This window comes from Solenopsis invicta, chromosome 14, assembly GCF_016802725.1.
Source record: "Solenopsis invicta isolate M01_SB chromosome 14, UNIL_Sinv_3.0, whole genome shotgun sequence".
NCBI lineage: Eukaryota > Metazoa > Arthropoda > Insecta > Hymenoptera > Formicidae > Solenopsis > Solenopsis invicta.
This window is the reverse complement of record NC_052677.1, coordinates 11,438,139-11,461,405: the sequence shown is the minus strand read 5'-3', so window position 1 is coordinate 11,461,405 and position 23,267 is coordinate 11,438,139. Positions and strand designations below refer to the sequence as shown.

The following is a 23,267-nucleotide window of genomic DNA, read 5'->3' as shown; positions in this document are numbered from 1 at the left end:
TAGCAATTTAATTTCGTGATACATATTATATTTCTAGTTCTATTTATTTAACAGCTGTGTTTTAAATTTCAGCAAACATGCGGCGCGCAGTTGGAGGAACTTATAAATGTTTATAAAATCATCTAGGAAAATTATTGAGCACTAAAATCTGCCATCGACCGATTTGACCATTCTCTCAATTAAAATTTGCTTGCTACAATAATTAATAATTGAACATAAGCCACGTTTTGTATATAATACAATTAAAGATAAGTTAGACCTATACATCATAGCAGGACCTCGGCGCTGAAATAATATTTTTTGTGTGATTTTACATGTATTATTTTCCTTGAAGATGCTAGCGAGCATCGATAATATTAAATTGGCTTATCTATTTAATTCTGACATTACATTTCTGATTGGATCTAAGAGCTGTGCTTGAATGCGGAAGTATACAGTTCGAAAAAATTAGAAATTGTAAAATCAACGTAAAATCACACAAGAAACATTATTTCGACGCTGATTCTGTAAATGTGTAATATTATTTAATATTAAACAATATTTTAATTAATATAATATAATATTAAATAATATCACTGAAATATTAATGTAAATATATTTTTTTTATGAAAGTGAAATAAAGTATATGCAAAAAAATAGAGTTTGAACGTCTATTATTGATAATTATATAATATATTCCGAGAAATTTATTTCTTCAAATCTCAAAACTATATTAATATTTTTACAACATTCCGCGAATATTAAAGTAATACGCCATGAATATTACATAAAGTGGACGTATAACATTAACAGAATATTTCCATGATATTAATAAATAATAATCTCGGAATATTCGTAGTAATATTATTTTAATTTTTCATAATATTCGTATGATATTCTGGGAATATCGCGTGCTTATAGGAAAGATCCTGATATGACCGTGTACAGACGCCTATTTCATCTTTAATTATATTAAATTAATTCGTTAGATATACTTCCCGATCGTATCAAGATATTATTTATAGAAATAAAGGATTCTGACTAATTCTTTGACGCGTTACGCGAAAGTCTGTGCTTCCGTCCTTATTCTTACGCCCTCGCCCCGGATGATCGCCCAGGTCGCCGATTGTACTGTCGATTTCGAGTGCGTCCGTCGTCATTCTCGTACGCGTTAACGCGTCTTCGCGCGTGATTAGCAATTTAATGAGGCCCCCGGTGGATCGTTGCATCGAGGATGTTTTAAATATAAAACTCGGCAGACCCGCGAAACAGGTTTCTGGAACCTGTACGAGCACGTCCGCATTTACGTTCATTTTGTCGCCCGGTAACCGATCCCGGTAACGAATTTTGAAAGACAGACGTAAAGATGCAAATAAAGATATTAATAACGGTCGTCCGATCGCGGAATACGAGTGCTTCGGGTGGCGAGTTTATTTACGATATTATTAATAGGTACGTAATTGTATATGTATGATATGATCGATAAGGCGGTGTCAATTCCAATTCCGTCGGCTCCGATACCGCGACTTTCGATACCGCGTGCACGCATGCGACGTGTAATGCACATATGTACAACACGCACGGGTCGCGGGATAAACGGCAGCATTCCCCACATTGTCGGTAATTACATCCATTGACGTCGATGCTTACTATTTTTCCTTATTTTTCTCGACATTATTCATTCGTCTCTATCCCTCCCTCCCTCCCTCCTTCTCTTCCTCTCTCTTTCTCTCTTTCTCTCGTCTTCGTTCCGCGTGCCGGCGGGACGCGTTCGTAATCGGCTGAAGCGGCGATAAGCGGATCCGCGTTGACTCGGTTAAAGCGGATCGCGCTCGCGCGCGCGCGCGATCTCGAAACTCGGCGCGCTCGAAAACGCGCGAATTGCGAGTTGCGAACGAGCGCTAACGAGCCGCCGGGTAAACGGACGGTTATTGGTATAAAGGTATGAACGTGGAAATTTTTCGAAACGACCGCGTTCGGGTCGACGAACGGGTTTACGCGGACGCTTCCCGTGCGTGTAGCCGTCGTCATTGACGTTGACTCGACGACGATGACGATCCATCGGGAAGCTGCGCAGCAGCTACGCGGCCTACGCGTATGATGTATCCAGCTACGATGGAAAGATTAATCAAATTGCGACTGCCGAAAAAGGGACCCGTCTCATTCTTTCGTCGTTGTCGTCGTCGTCGTCAGCGAGTCCCACGCCGTAAGCGCGTACAACGCGTACGTAGCGGTATGGGCAGGCGAGCAGGCAGGCAGGCGGGCAGGCAGGCAGGCAACATGGTATGCGTTGGCCGCGGAGCGAGCGCTCGGAGGTCACCATTGACGCAAATCTATCCGAGTGTCACGTGAGCGGCGGCCGCTGGAACACAATATATACACGCGATGTGGACGACAACGGCACGGCCGGCCGCTCCACACCATTCCATTAAATCCATGCCTCCTCCGTCCGTACGTATATTTATGCGGCTAGCGATGGGACCGAGTCGGGAAAGAGAGAGAGAGAGAGAGAGAGAGAGAGAGATGAGCCTTGAGAGAACGTCAGCCGACGAAACTATGCCGTGCCGGAACAGGTTTTCGGTCGAAAATACGAGAGGAGGGGATTCCGGCCGACGACATACTTCTTCTAGATGCTAGTAGGCACGCTCGAGGATAGGGCAGGCTCGTTCTCGTTCGAGAGGGTTTCTCCCTCGGAAAGGGATTGCTTGGAAGAAGAGTCGTCGCGCGTCGGCTCGTTCGGCCGATGACACATCGAGTGTCGTGCCCATCGCTATTTTGACGAGGACGTCGCTTAGAAGGAAGAACAGGATGGGTGGGAGGGGGAGGGGGGGGGACGAGGAAGAGGAGCGGAATAGACACTGCACATGGCCCACCCACGTTACGATATAATGGGCAATTAATGGCCGGTGGACTGGCCGATCCTCGACTGAATGCCAATCGGCCACGGGAAGCGCCACGACGCACGCTGGACGACGAAGCCTGTTGTTTAACCCTTTGCGCTCTTGCGCCCGAACGTACGCTCCATATGGCAAGGCGATTTGCCGAAGAGCGTCTCTCTCTTGGCTATAATTAAAACGCTACACTCGTGCAAGACGCTAAGTCTTTTTTAATACGGTCGATTCGACCTTTAACATGTCGTCTTTCGTAGCCGTTTCTTTCAATCGGTCGCGCACGTTTAAAAGCGATACCCGAATAACAGCGGCATGTTTTTCTTTCTTTGCTTCTTTTGGAAAAAGATCGTTAAAGCGACTCCATCCATTATGTATCGCGATAACGCGTCAGCAAGGACCTTGCGTTAGCCTAGTTTCCGTCCTGTGAGATAGAACATGCGAATGTAGCGCGTACTTGCGCGCGAGAGGGAGAGAGAAGGAGAGAGAGAGAGAGAGAGAGAGAGTACCCTCTATTTCTTATCACATTTTTAATTAGGTCAATGTCGCTGCGCGATGATCCGTTGCTTTCATTGAGCAGTACAATGTCATTGTACCTGTCGACCTAAAAGTTGACTAATTGATTCGTAAACAAGAATTAAGGATGACGCATGACGTCTTCGAGAGCATGCCCTTCCATCACGTATTTACCAATATGTATCTTTATCTTGAGATAATATTTTTTGCAACAAGTTTCCTTTGTGATGTTTAAAATTTTGTAACGTCAATATAATCAGAGATGCTTATCAGCATGAGCATTAAATCGATTGTCAATTTAATGTTGTGATATTATTCTGATTCAATTTGCGAACTGCGTTCCAAGATCAAAATAACGGCACGTAATTTAAAGAGCTAGAAAAATGTACATAAAATCACGTAAGAAATATGATCGAACATTGCGTGGTAAAAACATTTATATTAAAATTGATCCTTGTTAAAATTTGTGCGTTAAATTTTTAAAATACCCAAGTTAACACAATGAGATTGTGTTACTTAAATATTTTGTAGTAAATTGATTTTTAACATGTAATTCAAATGTTTAACGAATAACATAAAAATAATATAATTTTGAAATGCAAATTCTAAAATAAACAGAAGTCGGTCCAACAGGCGTATTTAAAGTAAAACTTATTTAAAATACATTAAATCAATTTACTTAAAGTGAAAATGAAATAGATTCCAGAAGCTTGTTTAAAATATTTCGATTTACTTTATCTTAAATAAGTTTCATTTGAAATAAATTGTTGTTTTAAATGAAAGTTCGAAATAAATATTCGACCGGCCCCTGAAAATAAATGAATGAAATGTACGTGTCAACAAATTATAAATATGCTTCTTGTGTTAACACAACATTTTTTACTGCGTAGATTCTGCTGCGACCGTTCGTTAGCTTTTTTTCGAGTATAATTATGCCGTCAATATCACGATCTTATATTAATTAGTGTCTACTTTAGACTTTCTATACACATTTTCGTAACATTCTGGCAGCAAGTGCCGCTCATCTTTCATTTCGTTCAACGTCGCACAATTGTTTGCCGATAACGCGAACCGTTTAGTCCCGGTCTACAATGGGTGTAGTAAGCCTTAAGCCGTAAGAAATTGACCAATCATAGTTAAATATGAGGAGAATAATCGACCATGGTTGGTCAATTTCTCACGGCTCAAAACATTAATTGTAGACCGGGATTTACCCGAGACGCGTGGTGCGCCTCTTTCGAAGAGCCGCCGCTCCTTTCAACCTCTGTCTGTCCGCAACTCGCTCATCGCGATGGAACTCTATTAAAAGTTTCAGCATTAACAGCTCTCCTGAAGAAGGCTCAAGGCGAAAACAAGCGGCCGCCGCGATGCAACAATGCCTTTGACGTTAACGGCGCGGATGGCACAATGGTGTTGCAATACCGGGAGGATTATGCAACGATCAATGTTATCGTGTATATATGTTATATGGTACGCGCGACGGTGCTCAAGCTCAGACTAGCAGCGAAACGTTTTGCGAAACGCAAAACGGTAACGATCGAAGATGACACTCGAAGGGACAAGCGCAGAGGAGACACTTCCCCAGTTCGATTCTGGAAGAAAAGTCAAATTCGGCGCGAAACCGAGTACCAGCTACAAAACTGCCTAATCGACACAATTTGTAACTGCTATATAACATTTGAAATAACATTTTATATAAACAAACATTCCGCGATATCTGTATCGCATTACTTGTATCTATTGCTTTCTTTTATATAATACAAATGTGCAAATGCTACATATTATTTATATAACAAGTACGTGATGCTTTGGTACGTATAATTTAAATATTACTATATAGACATTAATGCAAAAGGTAATTTGGTGACACAAATGTATCATTCTCGTTACATACTTTTGAGAAAGGGCGAAGTTGTAATATAACTACGATATTAATGCAACTTTTATGTTATATAAAATGTGATATTGAAACTTATAGCTATTAACTGTTATATTATGAATATATTGCATAACAATTATATTGTTAAGTAGAAAATTATAACTAACTGTAACTTGGTGTTTCCTGGGAGAATGCACAGGAAAAAAAACGAGCATTCTTATTTTTTCCGTAGAAAAGGATAAATATACGCAGGGGACACGACTTCAATTACATATCGCTGGGCATTATGAATCGCAGATCTCGAAAACATCTCGATACGATGTCGCACCGCGCGGGTGTTACTTGCGCGCGACGAGCTTTGCGCTCATCGCAGAAATTAAGTCGCATTATCTTCAATCGTCGTACGCCTGCAAATGAAATCCGAGGAGAGCACGCGTGGCGAAGGGAGGTCTATTATCTTATTTATTCGTGTGCTTACGTACGATTGCGATACGCGAATATTCAGCGGTGGGTCCTCGGTGATATGCTGCGCGATTGCGCGCGACTTCCCGTCGCCAGAAGAAAGTTGCAGCGAGATTTCGTGTGTTATCGTGACAAAACGTCATTAGAGGAACGATGATGTTACATTACAATAAATTACATAAACGTATATCTTGCAATGACGAGGAAAATAGACATGTTTATGAAAAAAATTATATAATCCCTTTTAATACTTAACGATTGCAAAATAATATGGTAGAGATTGTAGATTTTTTGTTATTCGCAACATTTATGAAACGATAAGATCATTGATTGATCGTATCTATATTATTCTGTGAATTAATAGGAAAAATAAAATCGGAAAAAGAGATGCAAAAATATTTTACGGTTTAGCGTTGCGATACGACTGAATAAAATATGTGATAATGCTAAAAAATATTTAATCACTGTAAAACACGATAAAAAGAATTAATTTATGTAAAAAAAAGTAAGATTTATTTTTAATATATTATACATATATATTATTTATATTATTTTTTATATTTCTATATATTATTTATATTTTATATTATTATATTATTATTTATATTATTTTGTATATTTTTACATATATTATTATATATCTATTATTTTTAATTTATAATTTATGTTTATATCTTAATCTTATATTGTTAAATCTTCACATTTAACTAAATTGAAAACAAGATGTTAAATTTCTAAAATCTCCATAACTTTAATAGCCAAATGTAAATCGACAACAATTTAATCGAGAAATTTATCAATCCCGCGATAAAATTCGTACGATTGATAAACTCTTCAGTTCTGCTACTTTTGAAAAACTTGAACGATAAGATCGAGATGTCGAGAAGCTAAGGGTGAAGGAAACAATCGTATCGCTGACGTAATCGACTACACTCGAACTCGAATCAAATCGAATTCGATTCGAGAAGCATTCCAAATGTAACGTTTGAATATTTCTGCATTTTCAATTGTTCGTTTAGCCACCGACGAGAGACTATTAATTAGAGGTTAATAGTCTCGTTGTCGGTAGTTTAGCACAGAAAATATATATATGCATTTTTACTATAACGAAAGAAGAAAGAGAGAAAGAAAATAATGCTTTTTAATCTTCTTTCAAGCATAGTCAGAACGAAAGGGGAGAAGATGTGGGACAGAAATAGTTTCGTACAGACAATCGCGAAACTACATACACTACTAAAATAAACAATAAGTAAACACGTTCTACCAAAAAAGTCGAGCGCTTCGGAAATGTCGGGATGCTGTTAGCTGCATATGCACACACAGCTGATCGTTCACATCTTCCGCGATTAAAACGAGACAAACAGACGCGCGCGGGAAGCAAGAGCGAGAGAGAAAGAGAGTAACGGGGAGTGCAGTCAGTGCAGCTATTCTGCGAACGTTCTAGAAGCCCGCGCGGCGTTCGATATATCGCGAGAGAACCTCTCCAGCGAGCAATCGTTTCCTGCTCGTTCGTACCTCGTATGGTACGTACGACACGAGGGATGTCGCACGGCGCCGCTTCGCGCTCTTAGGAACCGAACACTGGGCAGGATCCGGATTCGAGAATCTTAACCAAACGGAACGTGCGTGAGACTTTTAGAGGTTCTTTAACTCTCGCCGTACCGTCGTTGCCGGTCGCAACTGTCGGGCTTCAGCAACATGGCGATGAACGTGCCGTATGAGGCGATCGGCAAGGGCTTCGTTCAGCAGTATTACGCGATGTTCGACGACCCGGCGCAGAGGCCGAACCTCATAAACATGTATAACGTAAGACGCGAGCGATCCCGGCACCCGCTGTACCCGCGGCCGACCAAGCCGCGGCTTTCTCGCGACCTCTCCACCCGGTCTCGCGATCGATTGACATAACCTCTGTTTCAGGCGGAGACCTCCTTCATGACGTTCGAAGGCTTGCAGATACAGGGCGCTATCAAAATCATGGAAAAGTTAACTGTGAGTAAAATTTTCTGCCTGACTAGAATCAATTCGTTACTGCAGTTATCTTATTTGTGTTCAGTCTAACTTTTCATCCCTCTACCAAAAGATGTTCTCGCAACTACTTTATTTCTCTTGCTGATGGGTTGCCAACTACTGGGATTGCAGCAGTAATAAGATCCAAAACGGATTTATATATTCACATTTATACGTTCACTCTCTTTGTAGAAAATGATAGTTTTTATAGTTTTCTTCAGATTATTAGTGTTTAGTATGCTTTCAAGATGTTCATATCTATCAAAAGCTTATTTATCGTTTCTAGCTAATCTGTTTGTACAAAGATAAAAAATTAACAGATAAATCATTCTGTTTCATATATCATAAAATTTGAGAATTTCAAAATCAAAATAGAGAAATTGAAGATGGAGCTATATATAAAATCTAAACAGAGAGCACACGTAAAACAAAAACAAAAAAAAAAATATATATATATATATGTAATATTTATCTACAAATACATTAGATTTGGTATTTACATTTTACAACAATTTTTATCTTGTACGTTTAATCTTTCTATTTTAATTTTTTAATCTTATTTTGCCATTATTAATCATTACTAATTTGGATTTTTCTTAAAATTGGATAAAAAAGATATATTAATTGTAGTATGCTATTACATTAACTTTCGTTTCTTTTCCAGAGCTTATCCTTTCAAAAAATAAATCGGATAATAACAGCGATTGATTCGCAACCCATGTTTGATGGAGGAGTTCTCATTAATGTATTAGGAAGGTTGCAGGTAAGGAAAGTTTAAAATGCGTATGATAAAACACAATCAATTATGTGAAGGCAGCGTTAAGTCACATATATTGTGATGAAAAGGAATGTCAAAATTTTAAAGTATTTGAAAGTGTATGTATATGAGGTTTATATTTTATACCAATCGGTTCAGTAATTTAATTTTCAACTTTTAATAATTCCATGAACTTTATATATATATATATATTTCTACAAAAAGAGAACTTACTAGATGATGTGATGTACCATAGAATTATAGATTTATTTAAATAGGGTGGGTTTTAACATATGAGAAATGAGTTCTGTAATAAGCGGTTTCTGTTGTTACCTCAAACTACTGAAAAATATTCAGTGATTATTGATGATCGCAGACTGATGAGGATCAGCCTCATGCGTACATCCAGACATTTATCCTGAAGCCGGTCGGTACCAGCTTTTATGTGCAGCACGACATCTTCAGACTTGCGTTACACGACTCGGTTTAGGCATCAGGTACCACAAAATCTTTGTTGCTCTACTCACCATGCTTACAGGCAAGCCTTATCCGATGTTTCACGTTTATTCGCTTCATATCGCTTTCGTTTTATCTCGATTTATCACAAAATTTCTGGAATTGTGAAACTCCTCATTAGTATATCTCTGAATTCCTATTACCAGGGATATTACCAAACGTTTCAATACTATTTGTAATAATTCAAAATTAAAATTTTATTAACATTTACGATTGTTTTAATTATTGCAATTTGACTGTTTTCTCTAATATCTTTGTTGCTAATTTTTAATTGATATATATTTTTTTATGCAATTTTTTATTAATACTTTTTTTCTTAAAAAGCATGTACCATATTTAATTTAAAAAGATTACGTCATAATCATAATTATACAAGGCATTATATTAGCATCATTATTTATTTCATTATTTCATGAAAAATTATAAAAAGTATAGATATGCATGAACTGTATATTTAATCTCTTGGAGGTCTCAGACGCGCAAACCACGAATTATAAATGACTAATTCCCATGAAAATTGCGCAAATGTACGTGTCTGGGATCACTGATTTCATTTGTCGCATTTTGGATAGATAATACAAGTTAAATTGCTGAACAAATTGGGACACAATAATTAGAATTAACTGCGCACGCAATGTGAATTAACTTTAAAAATATTATTTCTATAGTTTAACATTAAAAATTGAATCACATAATACTTTAATAATCAATGTAATCAGTATTAACATTGACACTGTTTTATTATTATGTGTTCTCTAATATACGTTGTTAAATGTGTGTAACATACAGCTTGTGTCTAATTACAGGCAGACGAGGATCCACCACACGCCTTCTCGCAATGTTTTGTGCTGAAGCCAATGGGTAATTCATATTACTGCCAGCACGATATCTTTCGCCTTGGCATTCATGATAGTGCATGAACGAGAAAGATCAAGCTGAGTTTTGCGACGAGCGTGTGAACAGACAGGTTGTTGAGCGACGGATGTCCTGGAGATCGCGATTAATAAGTGAGCCATCTAATCTCATCGATAACCCTCTCGTCACAACCACATCCTACCTATCCCTGTTCTTTCTATAGATAATATTACAAGTTTTATATGAAGAATATATCTTTCCGCTTATATCTTGGCCACGATAAAAAAATAACGAATCGAACATCTGATATCACACAATTTAAGTAATTTCGTCGCTTTTCTCCGTACAACATATATATTTATACACACACACACACACACACACACAAACACACATATACATATGTTGCTTGAAAAAAACAATCTTACATTTTTTAGTTATACATACTAGCACAACATACACATAGATGTCTCATTGATCGAGAGATAATTTGATTTTTGATGACAGGTAATAATATCTTTGCATTACTACGCTTTGAAATGTATTGTAACATATATTTTACATTTAAAATGCTGTGTATTTTTGTAATACGAAAATGTTGGCCATTAAATACAAGAATACGGAATCAATCGGACAAGTTAATTATCTATTCCACTGACGAAAGCACATGAAAAAAACCTTAACATTTTCGTCGGTCGCAACAAAGCATACAATTCTATTACAATGTGGACGAATTATCATTAATAATAGTGATATATATATAGCAAGATATTAGACGGTGCTGAATAAATCTCGAGGCGAATTTTATATGCATAATATACTTTTAATGTGATATTTCATTATATAAGTAGAGCATAGATACAATTAAGTACAAAGATACTCGTCCTTTGCTCTTTCATAGGATTACTTTATACAGTTAATGGTTTTAATTTTACATATATATCAGGAATGTTAACATTTTATAGATTCCCACGTTTTGCTTGCTCCAATTCGATCGCTTCGAACAGCGCTTGGAAATTGCCGGCGCCGAAACCCTAAGGAAGAAATAGCAAATTAATATATTACGATTAATTAAATGTCGGTTATAATTTTTCGATACGTTTAAATACTGATAACTTTTGTAAACTTTTATAGAAAATTTAATGCTACAAATTGTTCTTGATACTTACGTTATGATTGCGCCTCTGTATGACTTCTATGAACAGTGTCGGCCGGTCTTGCATATTTTTCGTGAATATTTGTAGAAGATATCCGTTCTCGTCGTAGTCTATTAGTATCTTTAATTTCTGCAAAGCGATAACGCAATCGAATTAATAACAAACTCGTTGCAACTTGTATCGGAGTTGATTTCAATTCATTATCAAAATAAAAGTACCTGTAGTATATCCAAGTCCTCCACGATTGTCATGCCACTGGCTTTTAAGCGGTTTTTAAGCATGTTGTAATAACTATCGGGCACCTCAAGAAACTCCATTCCTCTGGCACGCAGATTAGTTATCTGCAAAATGGAGAGAATGAATGTGCGAAGGAACTTACTGCGAGCGCGCGATATTTTTTAAAATAAATTAAGATTATATTAAACTATATGTTAATTATTATTAATTAGAATACAGATAGAATAAAAATGTTAAGAGAGTTGTGAACTAAAACGTTGGTTTTTTTAAGCTGTTTTTATACCGCACAGTCGTGTCTTACAGGATACGTAGACGCACAAATGCGAATAGCGCATTCGATTACATACTGCTGTAATAATGTCACTGGTGTTGAGGGCAATATGCTGCACGCCGGCGCCGCCGTAGTACTCGACGTATTCCTGGATCTGAGAGCGTTTCTTCCCCGGCGCAGGCTCGTTGATCGGCATCTTTACCGTCTCTTCCCAATTCGTCATCACGATGGAACGTAGCGCGGAATATTCCGTGTGTAGCTGCGTGTCGTCTACTGACCAGAATCTATGAAATTGTAAACACTCCTCATACCTAGGAGAGAAAGAAGTCTTTTTATTTAACAACATTTTATTTCATATCTCATCTGATGGCAGGAATTTGGAAATATTTATAAACTATTTTATTACGCATTTTATTACGTTAATGTAGTAACATACTATCTTACTAATAAATTGTGCTGCTATCAACTACTATCTAAAATTAAGAGAAAAATAGGCTAGATTATATACGACTTGTCATTAGCATAAACGTGTTTACGTTCACAAATAAAATAAATTTACATACCACTTAGCAACAGGTTCCATCTGTTTGTCGGGTTGATTACCCACCACATGATCCACGAAATTCAAATGTATTTGCGGCCTATAATAATAAAAGAAGCATATCGTTATAAAAATTTAAAATTAATTTCCTATCGTTGAGTATCTCTTACTTTTCTTTTGCGTTCAATATATCACAGATTAATTCTACGCTATTTTAAATATATCTTGGAATTTAAAAAAATTATTTTTCTAAAGAATATTCTTTAATATATCTTTTTTATATCCTTTTTTTAAGGAGAGACGTTGCGAGATATTATCAAAATGTTTTAGTTTTCGTTCTAGGTTTTGCTACTGTATGAGGAATCGCGCTTTTGCATACGTACAATTGTGGGAGAAGAACGTCCTCCGGTGCCCTCGCGAAGCCTGGCAGGAAGAAGCCCTTGTACCTCGTTCTATCGATAAGTGTATGGAGCGTGTCGCCATACTGAAAATCAGTTTAATTAATTAACATCTACTAGAAGGCGATGATATAGCAAATCGTGTAAGAAGGTATCATTTTTATATTTACAGTTTTCAGAGTAGCCATTCTCACGGTGCCGTACTCGTCGCTTTCCTCCCATATATCGCGCACTATTTCGGCACCTCTCTTCTTAGCGACCTTTAAAAATATTAAAACGTTAAAAATATTAATCAGGACAACTTGAAAATTATTTTGCCATCATTTTTCGATATAAAGAAGAATTAAAGAGTTTTTCATCTTATCACTGAAAATTTTACTGATAGGGAATTTTTATTTTCAGGCAAAGAAAAAAAGCATCTCCCTTGTTTCTTTACCTTCACAATGGTATCTATGTCTTCGACGTTGAACGCTACGTCTCGCACGCCGTCCCCGTGTCGGGAAAGATGATCAGACATTTCTTCATTATCAGGCTCGTACGGAGATTCAAACACGAACACTATCTACGATCACGATCTTTGATGATTAGAAAGCTCTATATATATTCAAGATTTCGAGAAAACGTTAAATAAGTTGTTAATTAAGGTAAATCTTAAGTTAAGAATCCTTTTTTTTAATTCCGATTTATTTATTACTTATATATTCCAGCGTGCATTCAAAGTTACTCACTTTGTTCTGTCTGACGACGTGCGTAGCTGTTCGTCTGAAGCCATTTTCCAAACCGCGATATCCAACTGGCTGGAATCCCATCCTGCATCGGTAGAAACTGGCGGCCTGCGAGCAACACAATTGTGTTATTTTCATATACAATTTTTCATTTTATTTATTTTTTTTTTTTTTCTTATCTGCTTTCTTTGTACATAGCGTTTCTTAGCATGTAGAAAACATTCGAAACATGAAATCAACAGTTTATGTACATAACTTGATAAAACTTATAGAGACGTAGATAAGGAATAGAATTATGTTGAATACCATAAATTTATAGAGATATAGATAAAAAATAGAATTATGTTGAATACCATTTATGTGATTCCTTTTTATTTTTAAATCTATTTCTATTTCCCGTGTATTAAGAAACGTTTTGTACATGAGAGTTTACCTGCTTCGCATTTCCAACCCAGAATTTTATATGATCGAAACTGAGGAATTTTCCTCCGACGGGCTGAAAAATCCAGATATTGTATCACATTTTTAGTAAAATAATTGTTTCCATAATTATTTTATATAAATTCTACTAAATAATAGTATTAATTCCAAATGGGAAAACAACTTGTCTTCTTCTCTCCCAAACATTTTGGCAAAGGATAATGGATTTACCTGGGGTCCTTTATCGGTGTAAGTTGTCTGGAAACAAACGCAAAGAATTTATTACTTGACGTTAAATGAGCTAAATCAATTAAAAAAAAAGAATAGGTATAACAGATATTGTTAGCACAGATTTTCTACGACGCGTATCACACAGAAGCATTTTATATAGAGAAGTTCATTCTAGCGAATTATAAATTGTGAAGAATTACATATTAGATAAGTGATCATTCTATACGATTAATAATCAGATTGAATTGTAAAAATAACTTTATTACTAGGTGACAGTTTCTCAACTTACCATGATGACTTTCGAAATTGAGGAAAACGGTAAAAAGTATCTCCTGCAATGGTATCGAACGTTCGATTATCACTGTCCGCTCATCGGGTTCCGCTTTAAATATCTTGGGACCCACCGACGATCCATGGGCTCGCCTTGTCACGCTATTGGTCTACGACGGGGGCTTGTTTGTGCTACGCGTTCTCGGTGGTCAGCAGCCCATAAATCAAACCGGCAACGACGACTGGTTTTTTTAATTAAATGCATCATTAAAGCTGTGATACACTCAGTGGCACGCATTCGAGGTGTGCTCGCCTTCCTAATTAGCACAAAAGACCACATTTCTCCACAAGCACGTATGCATATGAGCAAGGTCTCTGAAGATCTCCAGGCTTGCGTCACAAAAGTTTCCATTCTATGGAATTTGAAGAGAAACAGTTTTTGATAATACGATTGTTATATGTTACACAATATAATTATTTGATAAAAATATGTGCGTCAGTGTCTTACAAAATATTTGTTCTTTTCAAGTTACACTAAATAAGCATAGAGAGAATTTAGAAAAAAAATTATATAAAAATTATTCTATGATGTTAAATAAGTAGAATTAATGAAAAAATGTTTTCTGTGTTTATTATATAACAACCATGATATAAAAGGCGATTTATGCTAATATATAAAAATGTCCTCCAATTGCTCAATATCTCATTTGCTATAAGGAAATCGAGAAACTTTGTATTTTATTTGTCACCTTCGGTGTATTAAAATAATTTTTCCGCATAAACATTTCGCTTACTGTAGCAAACATATTTACGCGCCTGGTGTTAGAAAATGTAGTTTTTCTGTGTACACACCCTCTAATGCATTTATGTATGTATACTACGTAATATTAGATTGGAGCATGCTTTTTTGCTGTTTATGTTAAACGCTCCAGCGATACAAATAGCAAATGTCGTACCCGCCTATACGAGTATTAATTTTAAATTTCATTTATTTATCAATAGCATCATAACGTTTAATTAGTTATCAATTACAAATAATTATTTAAATTAATCTCTTGGCTATTTTTATAATCTCTCCAGCACCTCAAATGCGGAATTTCTCGCTATTATTTAATAATAATTCAATATTAAATAATATACATCCTTATTAAAAATATACATATTAAACGCAAAAATATGGCGAGAATATGCTATAAACTTTTCCATCTAATCTTTTAATTTTTGATAAGATACAAAAGATACAGGGGATGTCAAAAAATAAGATCAAAGAAAATATGTAAAGAACGATAAACCGTTTTATTAGACTTCATCTCAAACAAAACACAAGAACTATCAGATACAGAGAAAAAGTCATCTGGAGAATGTAATGATAACATGATTCAACTCTGCTCGCCAAAAAATCTCGTCGATACAATATATTAGCATAACTTCTAAATTAATCGTAATAAATATTTGAGAATATCACAATCGTATTGTTGACGAAAAATTTGTTTCGCGGAAGATTTCTGCGTGAGGTCATCGACATTTTTATTTAAATATTGCAAGACAGGAAATAAATTTAACATCGAGCGATGATGTAAAAAGTAGCGCGTAAAACGTTGCATAAAATATCTTTACATTAAAATTGACAACGTCGAGCAGAATGATCCTTGTAATATTATTATCGTGTCTATTATTTCCCTACAAAAGCAATTCGAGCGACTAGAAATACTGGACGCAGCGCATTCGCGAAATACTGATCTCCGTCCTTCTCGCGGAGAATATACAATATCTTTAACTATTCTCTACAAAACAATGTCTAATTCGCGCTGACTCGATTAAAATGCAAATAAGTTACTAATGGCTCGTTATGCATATGTACAATAAATCGACTATATATACAGGATGTCCGAGAATCAAAGATACATTGTCGTATCTCACAAAATTTAATGTCGACTATTTTTTCAGATATAAATATTCTACATTTTAGTAACTTTTAAATAATTAAGCAATTATTTTTACAGTAGTTTATACTTTTTTCTAGTAATTATATAGACAGCGAATTGCAATCAATCAAAAAATCTAGATAAAGTAAAATGCAAAGTTAAATTACGAACAATGTTACATTTATCTTCACTTATGAAACCTGATCTCCGGAAGATTTCTCATCTCTAATGACTTTATAAATTGGACTCTAATGAGATATGCCTCATGATATATTGGTAGATCAAAACTCGGGGAGGAGAAAAACTGTCTCCATGTTTCCAAAATAATATTATCTACTATATACTTTCCGTCGATTCTAAGACATCTTATATACAATAACATATATATATATATAATATAAATAACATTTGCTATGATATCGATTTGCACGATTGATGAAACGGTAAAGTACAAACTAATTGGTCGACGATCCGTTTCGTAAAAAATTTCTCTCGACCGGTATTACACACGATAGAAATACATAGGTATTGCAGCGGTATATAAAAGCTCTTCGATCGTAGCCGATTCTTCTAGAATTACGCGTCGGAAAATCACAGATTACAAAAATACACGTAGAAAAACGTTCCGTAAATCTCCCATTAAAATTATCTCATCGAAATTAACGTTCGAGTCTTTTCTCTTGTTCTTGTGGATATGATTTCTCTTGCCAAAAGCAAATAAGCGAAATCGTAAACGTATGCATTATTCTTCTCTTTTTTTAAAAAAAAAAAAGAAGTAATGCGCGGTCCCGTATTTACAATAGTACGATCCCATGATCTCTTTCCAATCGACGCTTTGCCTTGAGAGCCACGATCCCCATTAGATCCGCCGGGGTAGGAAGCGCCGCAAAAGTACTCGGTGCCATTGCTTGTTGGTAAAAAACTTCGACTCCTCCGCTCTGGTTACCGTAAACCACCGTGTCTTCAGTTCTGTGCAATAAAAATATTCTTTGATGTCTTTAAACAAGGCAAATTTGACTTCTGTCGTAAATATTTTAACATATTCGCTCGCCAATTCATGTAATGTTATAAGAATTGATTAATTTGCTACAAATTTTTATTGTAACTTAACAAAATAAATCTCGTAAATAAAATAACACAAGTATAGAGAAATCGTGTTTTAAAACAATCTGCATTTATTAGAAGACATTTGTTTTACAAAACAATCTGCACAAAATTAAAACTGATTCACAAATGGAAAAAACAAATAGAAAGTTTTACGTTATATAAATTAAATAGATAAAATAAAAAGGAAAAACTTTTTTCGATTTGCTAAGAATTAAGATTTTCATAATTTACCTGACGATAATGTCTGTCAAATTGCTAGCTTGCGTAAATCTATCGTGAAGACAGGACACGATGTCTAATTCAGTAACGCCCCACAGTCCAGAACGCTGCACCGTGTCCCATTGTGGATCCACATTCAGAATACTGTACAACTCCTTGTTCCCCGTGGATGGCATTGGTTCCAGACATTGTTGTAGCCGCGATTCGAGCTTACCCAACGTGCTCACGCAAGTATGCCACTATATAAAACAAATAATTTGTTATTACTCTTATAATTGCGTTTTTACGGGAATAAGAAAATATTTCAGATTTTATTCCACTATATTTTAATTATTTTGTTAATTTTTCTTCAAAATTAACATTTATTGTATTGTTAATCATCAAAACGAATTATTCGTAATTTTTATCGTAATATTTTTTTAACTCCAAAATCTAATAAATTCCACTCGTATAGGAGATATAAGACTTTCACACTTACTAGAGAATGTATCAAATCCGGATTGTTTGCAGTGCCGTTCTCCATCAGCAGCACTAGCACCATATTCTGATAGCCGCAAAGAAAAAGCTCGGTTTTCACAAGGCAGGCAGAAGGATCGTCCTTGTTGACCCAATCCTCGTCCAGCTCATCCTCACCGTCGCTCGCCTCCTTCTCAACAGACTCCAGTTTCTGCTTGATCAGTTGATTCGTCGTTGCCGTCGTGGCGGTGATTGTTGCGCCACCGGAAAAACCAGACAAATCGCGAAATTCGCTCGGCGTAGTCTCGCGACTGCAAAAGCCGCTGGTTCGCTCGTCGGCAAGTAGACTCAGCTTCGACATCAGTGGCGTCAATTGTAAACCGTCCAGCTTCCGTCTCTGCGGAAATTCAAACGTGTTTCCAGCACCACCACACTCCGACGTCGATTTCCGCCGATCATCACCGTTGGACACCTCAGCGACGACGTTGAGCGGCTTCAGCGGCAGACTCATCGATCTTTTGTACGTTTCTTGCTTGCTCTTGTCGTACCCAGGTTTAGCGCATTCTAAAGGTTTATATTGTAACAAACACGTTTGAAACACATTTCGAACAGAACGTTCACGATACTTATATTGCAATTGTTTTTTTAACTATATTATTGTTACTCTCCTTTGCAATGTTAAAACATTCTTCTTTTATATTAACAAATTAACATTCTTCAGAATTTTTAGTATACGATTTAAATATCTTATAAATAACATACCTTCATGAGCATTCTTCGTGATTGAATTCCGGCTACTGTTTATTGGTAGTTTCGCGCTTATCAGATCACTCGGCAGGCTCCTTGATTGCAGATTACCATCGTCGCCGCGACGCTCGTTAAGGCCGTCGCTATTATCACGTAACTCCTCGCAATGCGAGGCGACGTACTGCTCGTACAATGATTGCGAGACTGGTAGACCATCGTATCGGAAGACGGGATAACAAGGATCGACGATAGTGCGCGAGTGTCGCATTCTGTTTCTGCTGACCTTCCGCCGAAGTGAATTCGAATCGCGATCCTCTGGCGAAACTTCATTTAATTTGCACAGTCTATAATAATAATATAATTTAGTCATAAAATAAGATAGTTATAGAACATTTAATTTATACAAATTAAGTTTAGCTTCCATTATTCAACTTTATTAGCTCCATTATTTTTTAAGTAAATTACTGATTCAATAATCACATTCGATAATCAGATAATTAATTGTAGCATTAATTTAATTACATTTTGTCCAGCTCCGGTTGATGACCGTTCAAACGCGGTTTAATTGATGACGTCAAGTCTGGCAGGCTCATGCTTTTCCTATCAGGATCTTTTTTCTTCATCAGCTTCTTCTTCGAAGTAGCATTTCTCAGTTTGTTCAAGCGTTTGCACCTGTTGTAATCAAAATTCGATTACTTTGTAAGCGGAAAATTACGTGTTGCTAAATCTTATCGTAACTTTGAAAAGAAATGTCTAAAGATTGAAAAATTTGAAAGCAAACACGTACCTAAGCGCCTCTTTGACAACATCAGGAATGTCGTCATCGTCGCTCTTCGATGAGCTTCTAAGTTCCTCGTTTTCGCCACCGCTCTCGGATGAGCAGATAAGCATGGCATTCCCGAGTAACACCCGATCCAGGTCCTTCAATGGGGTCGCGCAGACACTGGGCGTGAGCGGGTTGACAATGGCACTGCCCTTAGGACGTTCCGGTTTGTTCTCTTGTCTGCGTCTGATCGGTGACTCGTGATTGATTGTAAGCGGCACGGACGATATATATGGCGGTGTCGGCGCGTAATTCATGGAGTCTAATTCGCCTTCCTCGGGAACTGTGAAAATCTTCGATGTATCCCGTTTCATGCCGGAGGTGATGGGCATTTCTTTGACGCTAGTCTTGGAGACGGTCTGAAAATTCATCGAATTGAACGTAAGACAATCTTGACAAGTTGTTGATTATTACAATTTTCATCGAAATGACAAGACATCTAAACTTATGCATTTATATTTTTGCTACTGCTTCGCACACATTTACCTTTCTCTGCAGTATCTTTTTGGTCATGGTATCTAGACACGAATTATAATAACGTTCGTTATTCGCTTCTTGCATCAGTTTTGCGAATTGCTTTCGCTCTATGTGCACTTGTAACAATTGAACACCGATCGGCAAGTGAAATTCTGTCGGTATCCTTTCCGCAGGAGCCTTTAAATTCAGTAAATTATGAGTTTTTTTATAAACAGATCGATAAAAGTCAATATACATATTTCGATTACATTTATATTTATTTTTAAATAAATTTGATCGAAGAAATACCTTTATCCTATAAGGATCAGTTATGACTATTTGTTTCGTTAGATCTGCTCCTAGCTGCGTTGAGACTATCCTAAAAGAAAGAAGATAAAGAATGTGATTGAAAAGTAACTAACAGCAATTTGTTTAATAACGTCAGAATAAATAGTAGCTAATGTTAATATTTTAAAAGAATATTAATGTCAAGATATCAAAGTAACAATATTTTACTTATGGATGTTTGTTTCATACTTGTTATTGTAAAATAACGCTCCACCCAAAATGCCATTTATCTCTTGACAATGCTGTAATACTTGCATTCCTTCCAGGAATATGTTGCTGGCACTCTACATTAAAAGAGACACATTTTTATTGCAAGGAAGGAAATGCAGAAAATCATGTAAATTTATAATCATCTTGATAATCATGTTCTATATTCGGCATATCTTTCTTGCAGTTTTTTTGTCTTTATATTTAGTGTATTATTCTGCACTAACCTTTGGAAGTTTAATAACAGGAATGTTGGAAAACAGATTGGCACTATGTTGAAGAATTGGCAGATATGTCTCAAACATCTGATACAATTTCTCAGTGAATCTATTACGATCATTGTTGAAGGACTCCAGTATATGAACGAGGTCGCAGTGAAAGAACTTCAACAATGATTCCAGAGTGTCGGCGCGTCTCTCGAGTATCCAGTCGTGTATATTCCTATCAGTCCCCACTGCCTAACAAAATTAAGCAACAGTAATTTATGATTATTGATCTCATAAACGGCCATTGAGTCGTAAAGTACAATAAATATACTAGCTTTGTAAATATTGCGACGATTGAATAATTGTTAGATAACATCTCTATCAACCGAATAATGCAAAACACAGTAGTATAAAGAAAATATTTATCATGTGAATAGTAGTGTTAACATAAAAAGAGTATGAGTAGCATTCCATAATAGACATTGATATTGTTTTGATATTATTTAATGGATGTTATTTAGTGATTATTAATATGTATGTTAGAGAATACATAATTATATTAGTAAATTTTACAAACATTACAGATTGCCTTTTTCTAAATTTTATTCTAAAGTTACAGCTTATCTAAAATTGTTGTACATAAATGCAACTGAATGCTTCACAGTATAAAATGTACCTACCAGTACATACTGCCCAAACTTCTTTAACACAAATTTTCCACCTTGCAATGTGATAGATCGTGGCGGGGAAAACGACGTTGTGAGGAAGTGATGCACACCCATCAGCTGTCCCGCTAGAGCCAGTCTCTGCGTGGGAGATACCCAGGCCGGATGAAAGTACATAACTGCTTCGGCAGGGTCATCCTCCTCGTTACAACACTTGGCAGTGTCGTAAACGAATACTATCATCATCTCTCTGAAAACAAAGATTTTATTCTTGAAATCCAGGACAAACGTCTTGTTGTGTAATTTAATTATGCGCAACAGTACTGATATAAATTTTACAAATAAGCGAAGCTTGTAATGAAATAAAGGCAGGTTTGTAAACGTGACAAACCATATTACGTAACTTTCATGGAGGGACTAATTTGCTTTCTATTTTTAATCGCAAGATTCGCACAACTTACCCAGATCTAATCTGTCTAAGTATATTGGCGACGATCGCGAAGGTATCCTAAAGTATTTCATTGTAGAAAATTGCAATGCGGAGAATGCGAATTCCGCGGAGTGTTTCAGTTTTGGCGCATGACTGAATGAATCATTAGCAAGTGAATAATCGCCGGATTAAGCGGTCTCAATAACCGATATGGCTTCGAGGCAAGATAAGATTAAATTGCGAGTCGCATATGCCGAGTCTAGCAGGTCGTCAGTGCTTACGGAGCAAAGTTAGCGCTTCGGGACCTGCTCTAATGAGAGATCGCGCCGAGAGTTTCTAAGATTTGATCGCTCGAAGGAGAATCCGCGTCTTCTTTTCACGAGGAACCCGCGGATCCTGCCATCATCATCGTTGCGTAGTTGCGCGCGTTCGCGAGGCCAGGGGATATTGGTAAACAGAGCGCGTCGTGCGAATAACCCGCTCTCGACCCGTGAAGCGGGTGTGCGTACTCCAGTTAGATAAGGCGACGCGATTACGCGCGAGGCATACTTCGCCATGGTGATGATCGTTAATCGTCGTCTCGGCGCGTTGATGATCCGTCAACCGGTCCCTCGCTGGTCGAGGAGGTCCTTGCCTCTTCTCTCGTTTTCCCCGATGTCGTCGACGCTCGTCCTGTCAACGTGGAAACGGCGCTCCGCTAGTGCGATCCCGGGCGCTCGGTTGTGGTCCAATGGAAACGACTCGTGGAGGTGCACCCTGGCCGCGTTGTCGACCGGCGAGAAACGTCGCGTGCCATTTTTCTCTTCTCTCTCCGTCAACCGTCGACGACCGTGGACGATCGCACCATGCGAAACCGCTTCCCCTGCGCCGCCATTGATATTGATCTCCTCCGATGATCTGTGTGCGTTGTGCACGAACACAGCGGCAGCTCCGTGTTCGCGAACACTTGCCAGTTTCTGTTTTTTTTTCTCACATGTGTGTATATACACGAGATGTATATCTTTTGACGTCTTGTGTAGAATTTTATTGCTAAAAAAAAGCCGTTCTAATTTTGTTAAACATACAAACACGCACGCGCGTTTGTGTGTTAAAATAAATTGAATGAAAAGCATCATATAGATATAATCTTAATGAGATTTTATGTATTATCAATATTTACCTGCAGTCTTACAAAAACATTTGCAGGGTGATGGATAATCGATTTAAGATGACTTCGATTAAACTCCGATTTAAACTTCGATTAATCAGAGTTAAATTTTAAATTATCACGTGATGTATGAGTTTGAATTAATTTTCTTTTAATAAAAAAAAGATTAGATCAGGAAAAATAAATTTATACAGCTAAGAACTTTGCCTTAAGCAATTTTGTTGACTGAACAAATTAAATTGCTGATTAATCGGTGATTGAATCATCAACCAATACTTACATTACTCTATTAATGCATATAGTATCATTTTTATTGCATATGGGAAAAAAAGATTAGATCGGGGGCAACAAATTATATAGAAACTTTGCCTTAAGTGATTCTGCCGGTTGAAATAATTATTGATTAATTTTAATAAAACTAA

General features: G+C 36.7%; 3 protein-coding genes across 11 annotated transcripts; 1 reads left to right on the top strand and 2 right to left on the bottom strand.

Moving 5' to 3' along the window:
- The first annotated feature begins 7,147 nt into the window (after positions 1-7,147).
- Positions 7,148-16,794, top strand: LOC105199244 (probable nuclear transport factor 2). 8 transcript variants are annotated; one of them, XR_005576375.1, is made up of 7 exons: positions 7,148-7,530; positions 7,642-7,713; positions 8,396-8,494; positions 9,811-10,011; positions 12,408-12,614; positions 12,866-13,107; positions 13,171-16,794. XR_005576375.1 is itself a non-coding variant. In XM_011166245.3 (5 exons), exons 1-4 carry the CDS (start codon positions 7,423-7,425, stop codon positions 8,976-8,978), a joined length of 393 nt encoding a protein of 130 aa, XP_011164547.1. In that variant the 5' UTR covers positions 7,148-7,422; the 3' UTR covers positions 8,979-8,985; positions 9,811-10,488. The 8 variants fall into 8 exon arrangements, 3 of the variants coding, with proteins under 3 accessions (XP_011164547.1, XP_011164548.1, XP_011164546.1); XR_005576374.1 differs by having other exon boundaries at positions 12,396-12,614; XR_003269066.2 differs by lacking the exons at positions 12,408-12,614; positions 12,866-13,107; positions 13,171-16,794 and adding exons at positions 8,865-8,985; positions 10,825-11,508.
- On the bottom strand, positions 10,662-14,243 carry LOC105199245 (4-hydroxyphenylpyruvate dioxygenase). The gene is made up of 12 exons (XM_011166247.3): positions 14,129-14,243; positions 13,840-13,866; positions 13,622-13,684; positions 13,192-13,296; positions 12,900-13,025; positions 12,634-12,723; positions 12,449-12,549; positions 12,088-12,165; positions 11,601-11,835; positions 11,235-11,357; positions 11,029-11,145; positions 10,662-10,893 (listed from the first exon to the last, which is right to left on the bottom strand). Exons 1-12 carry the CDS (start codon positions 14,129-14,131, stop codon positions 10,819-10,821), a joined length of 1,143 nt encoding a protein of 380 aa, XP_011164549.1. The 5' UTR covers positions 14,132-14,243; the 3' UTR covers positions 10,662-10,818.
- Positions 15,387-22,943, bottom strand: LOC105199242. 2 transcript variants are annotated; one of them, XM_011166242.3, is made up of 12 exons: positions 22,248-22,943; positions 21,284-21,518; positions 20,625-20,855; positions 20,380-20,474; positions 20,152-20,221; positions 19,873-20,040; positions 19,351-19,745; positions 19,086-19,235; positions 18,579-18,907; positions 17,839-18,380; positions 17,373-17,599; positions 15,387-17,003 (listed from the first exon to the last, which is right to left on the bottom strand). In XM_011166242.3, exons 1-12 carry the CDS (start codon positions 22,253-22,255, stop codon positions 16,829-16,831), a joined length of 2,625 nt encoding a protein of 874 aa, XP_011164544.2. In that variant the 5' UTR covers positions 22,256-22,943; the 3' UTR covers positions 15,387-16,828. The 2 variants fall into 2 exon arrangements, with proteins under 2 accessions (XP_011164544.2, XP_011164545.2); XM_011166243.3 differs by lacking the exon at positions 22,248-22,943 and adding an exon at positions 21,730-22,219.
- Between the last annotated feature and the right edge of the window lie 324 nt (positions 22,944-23,267).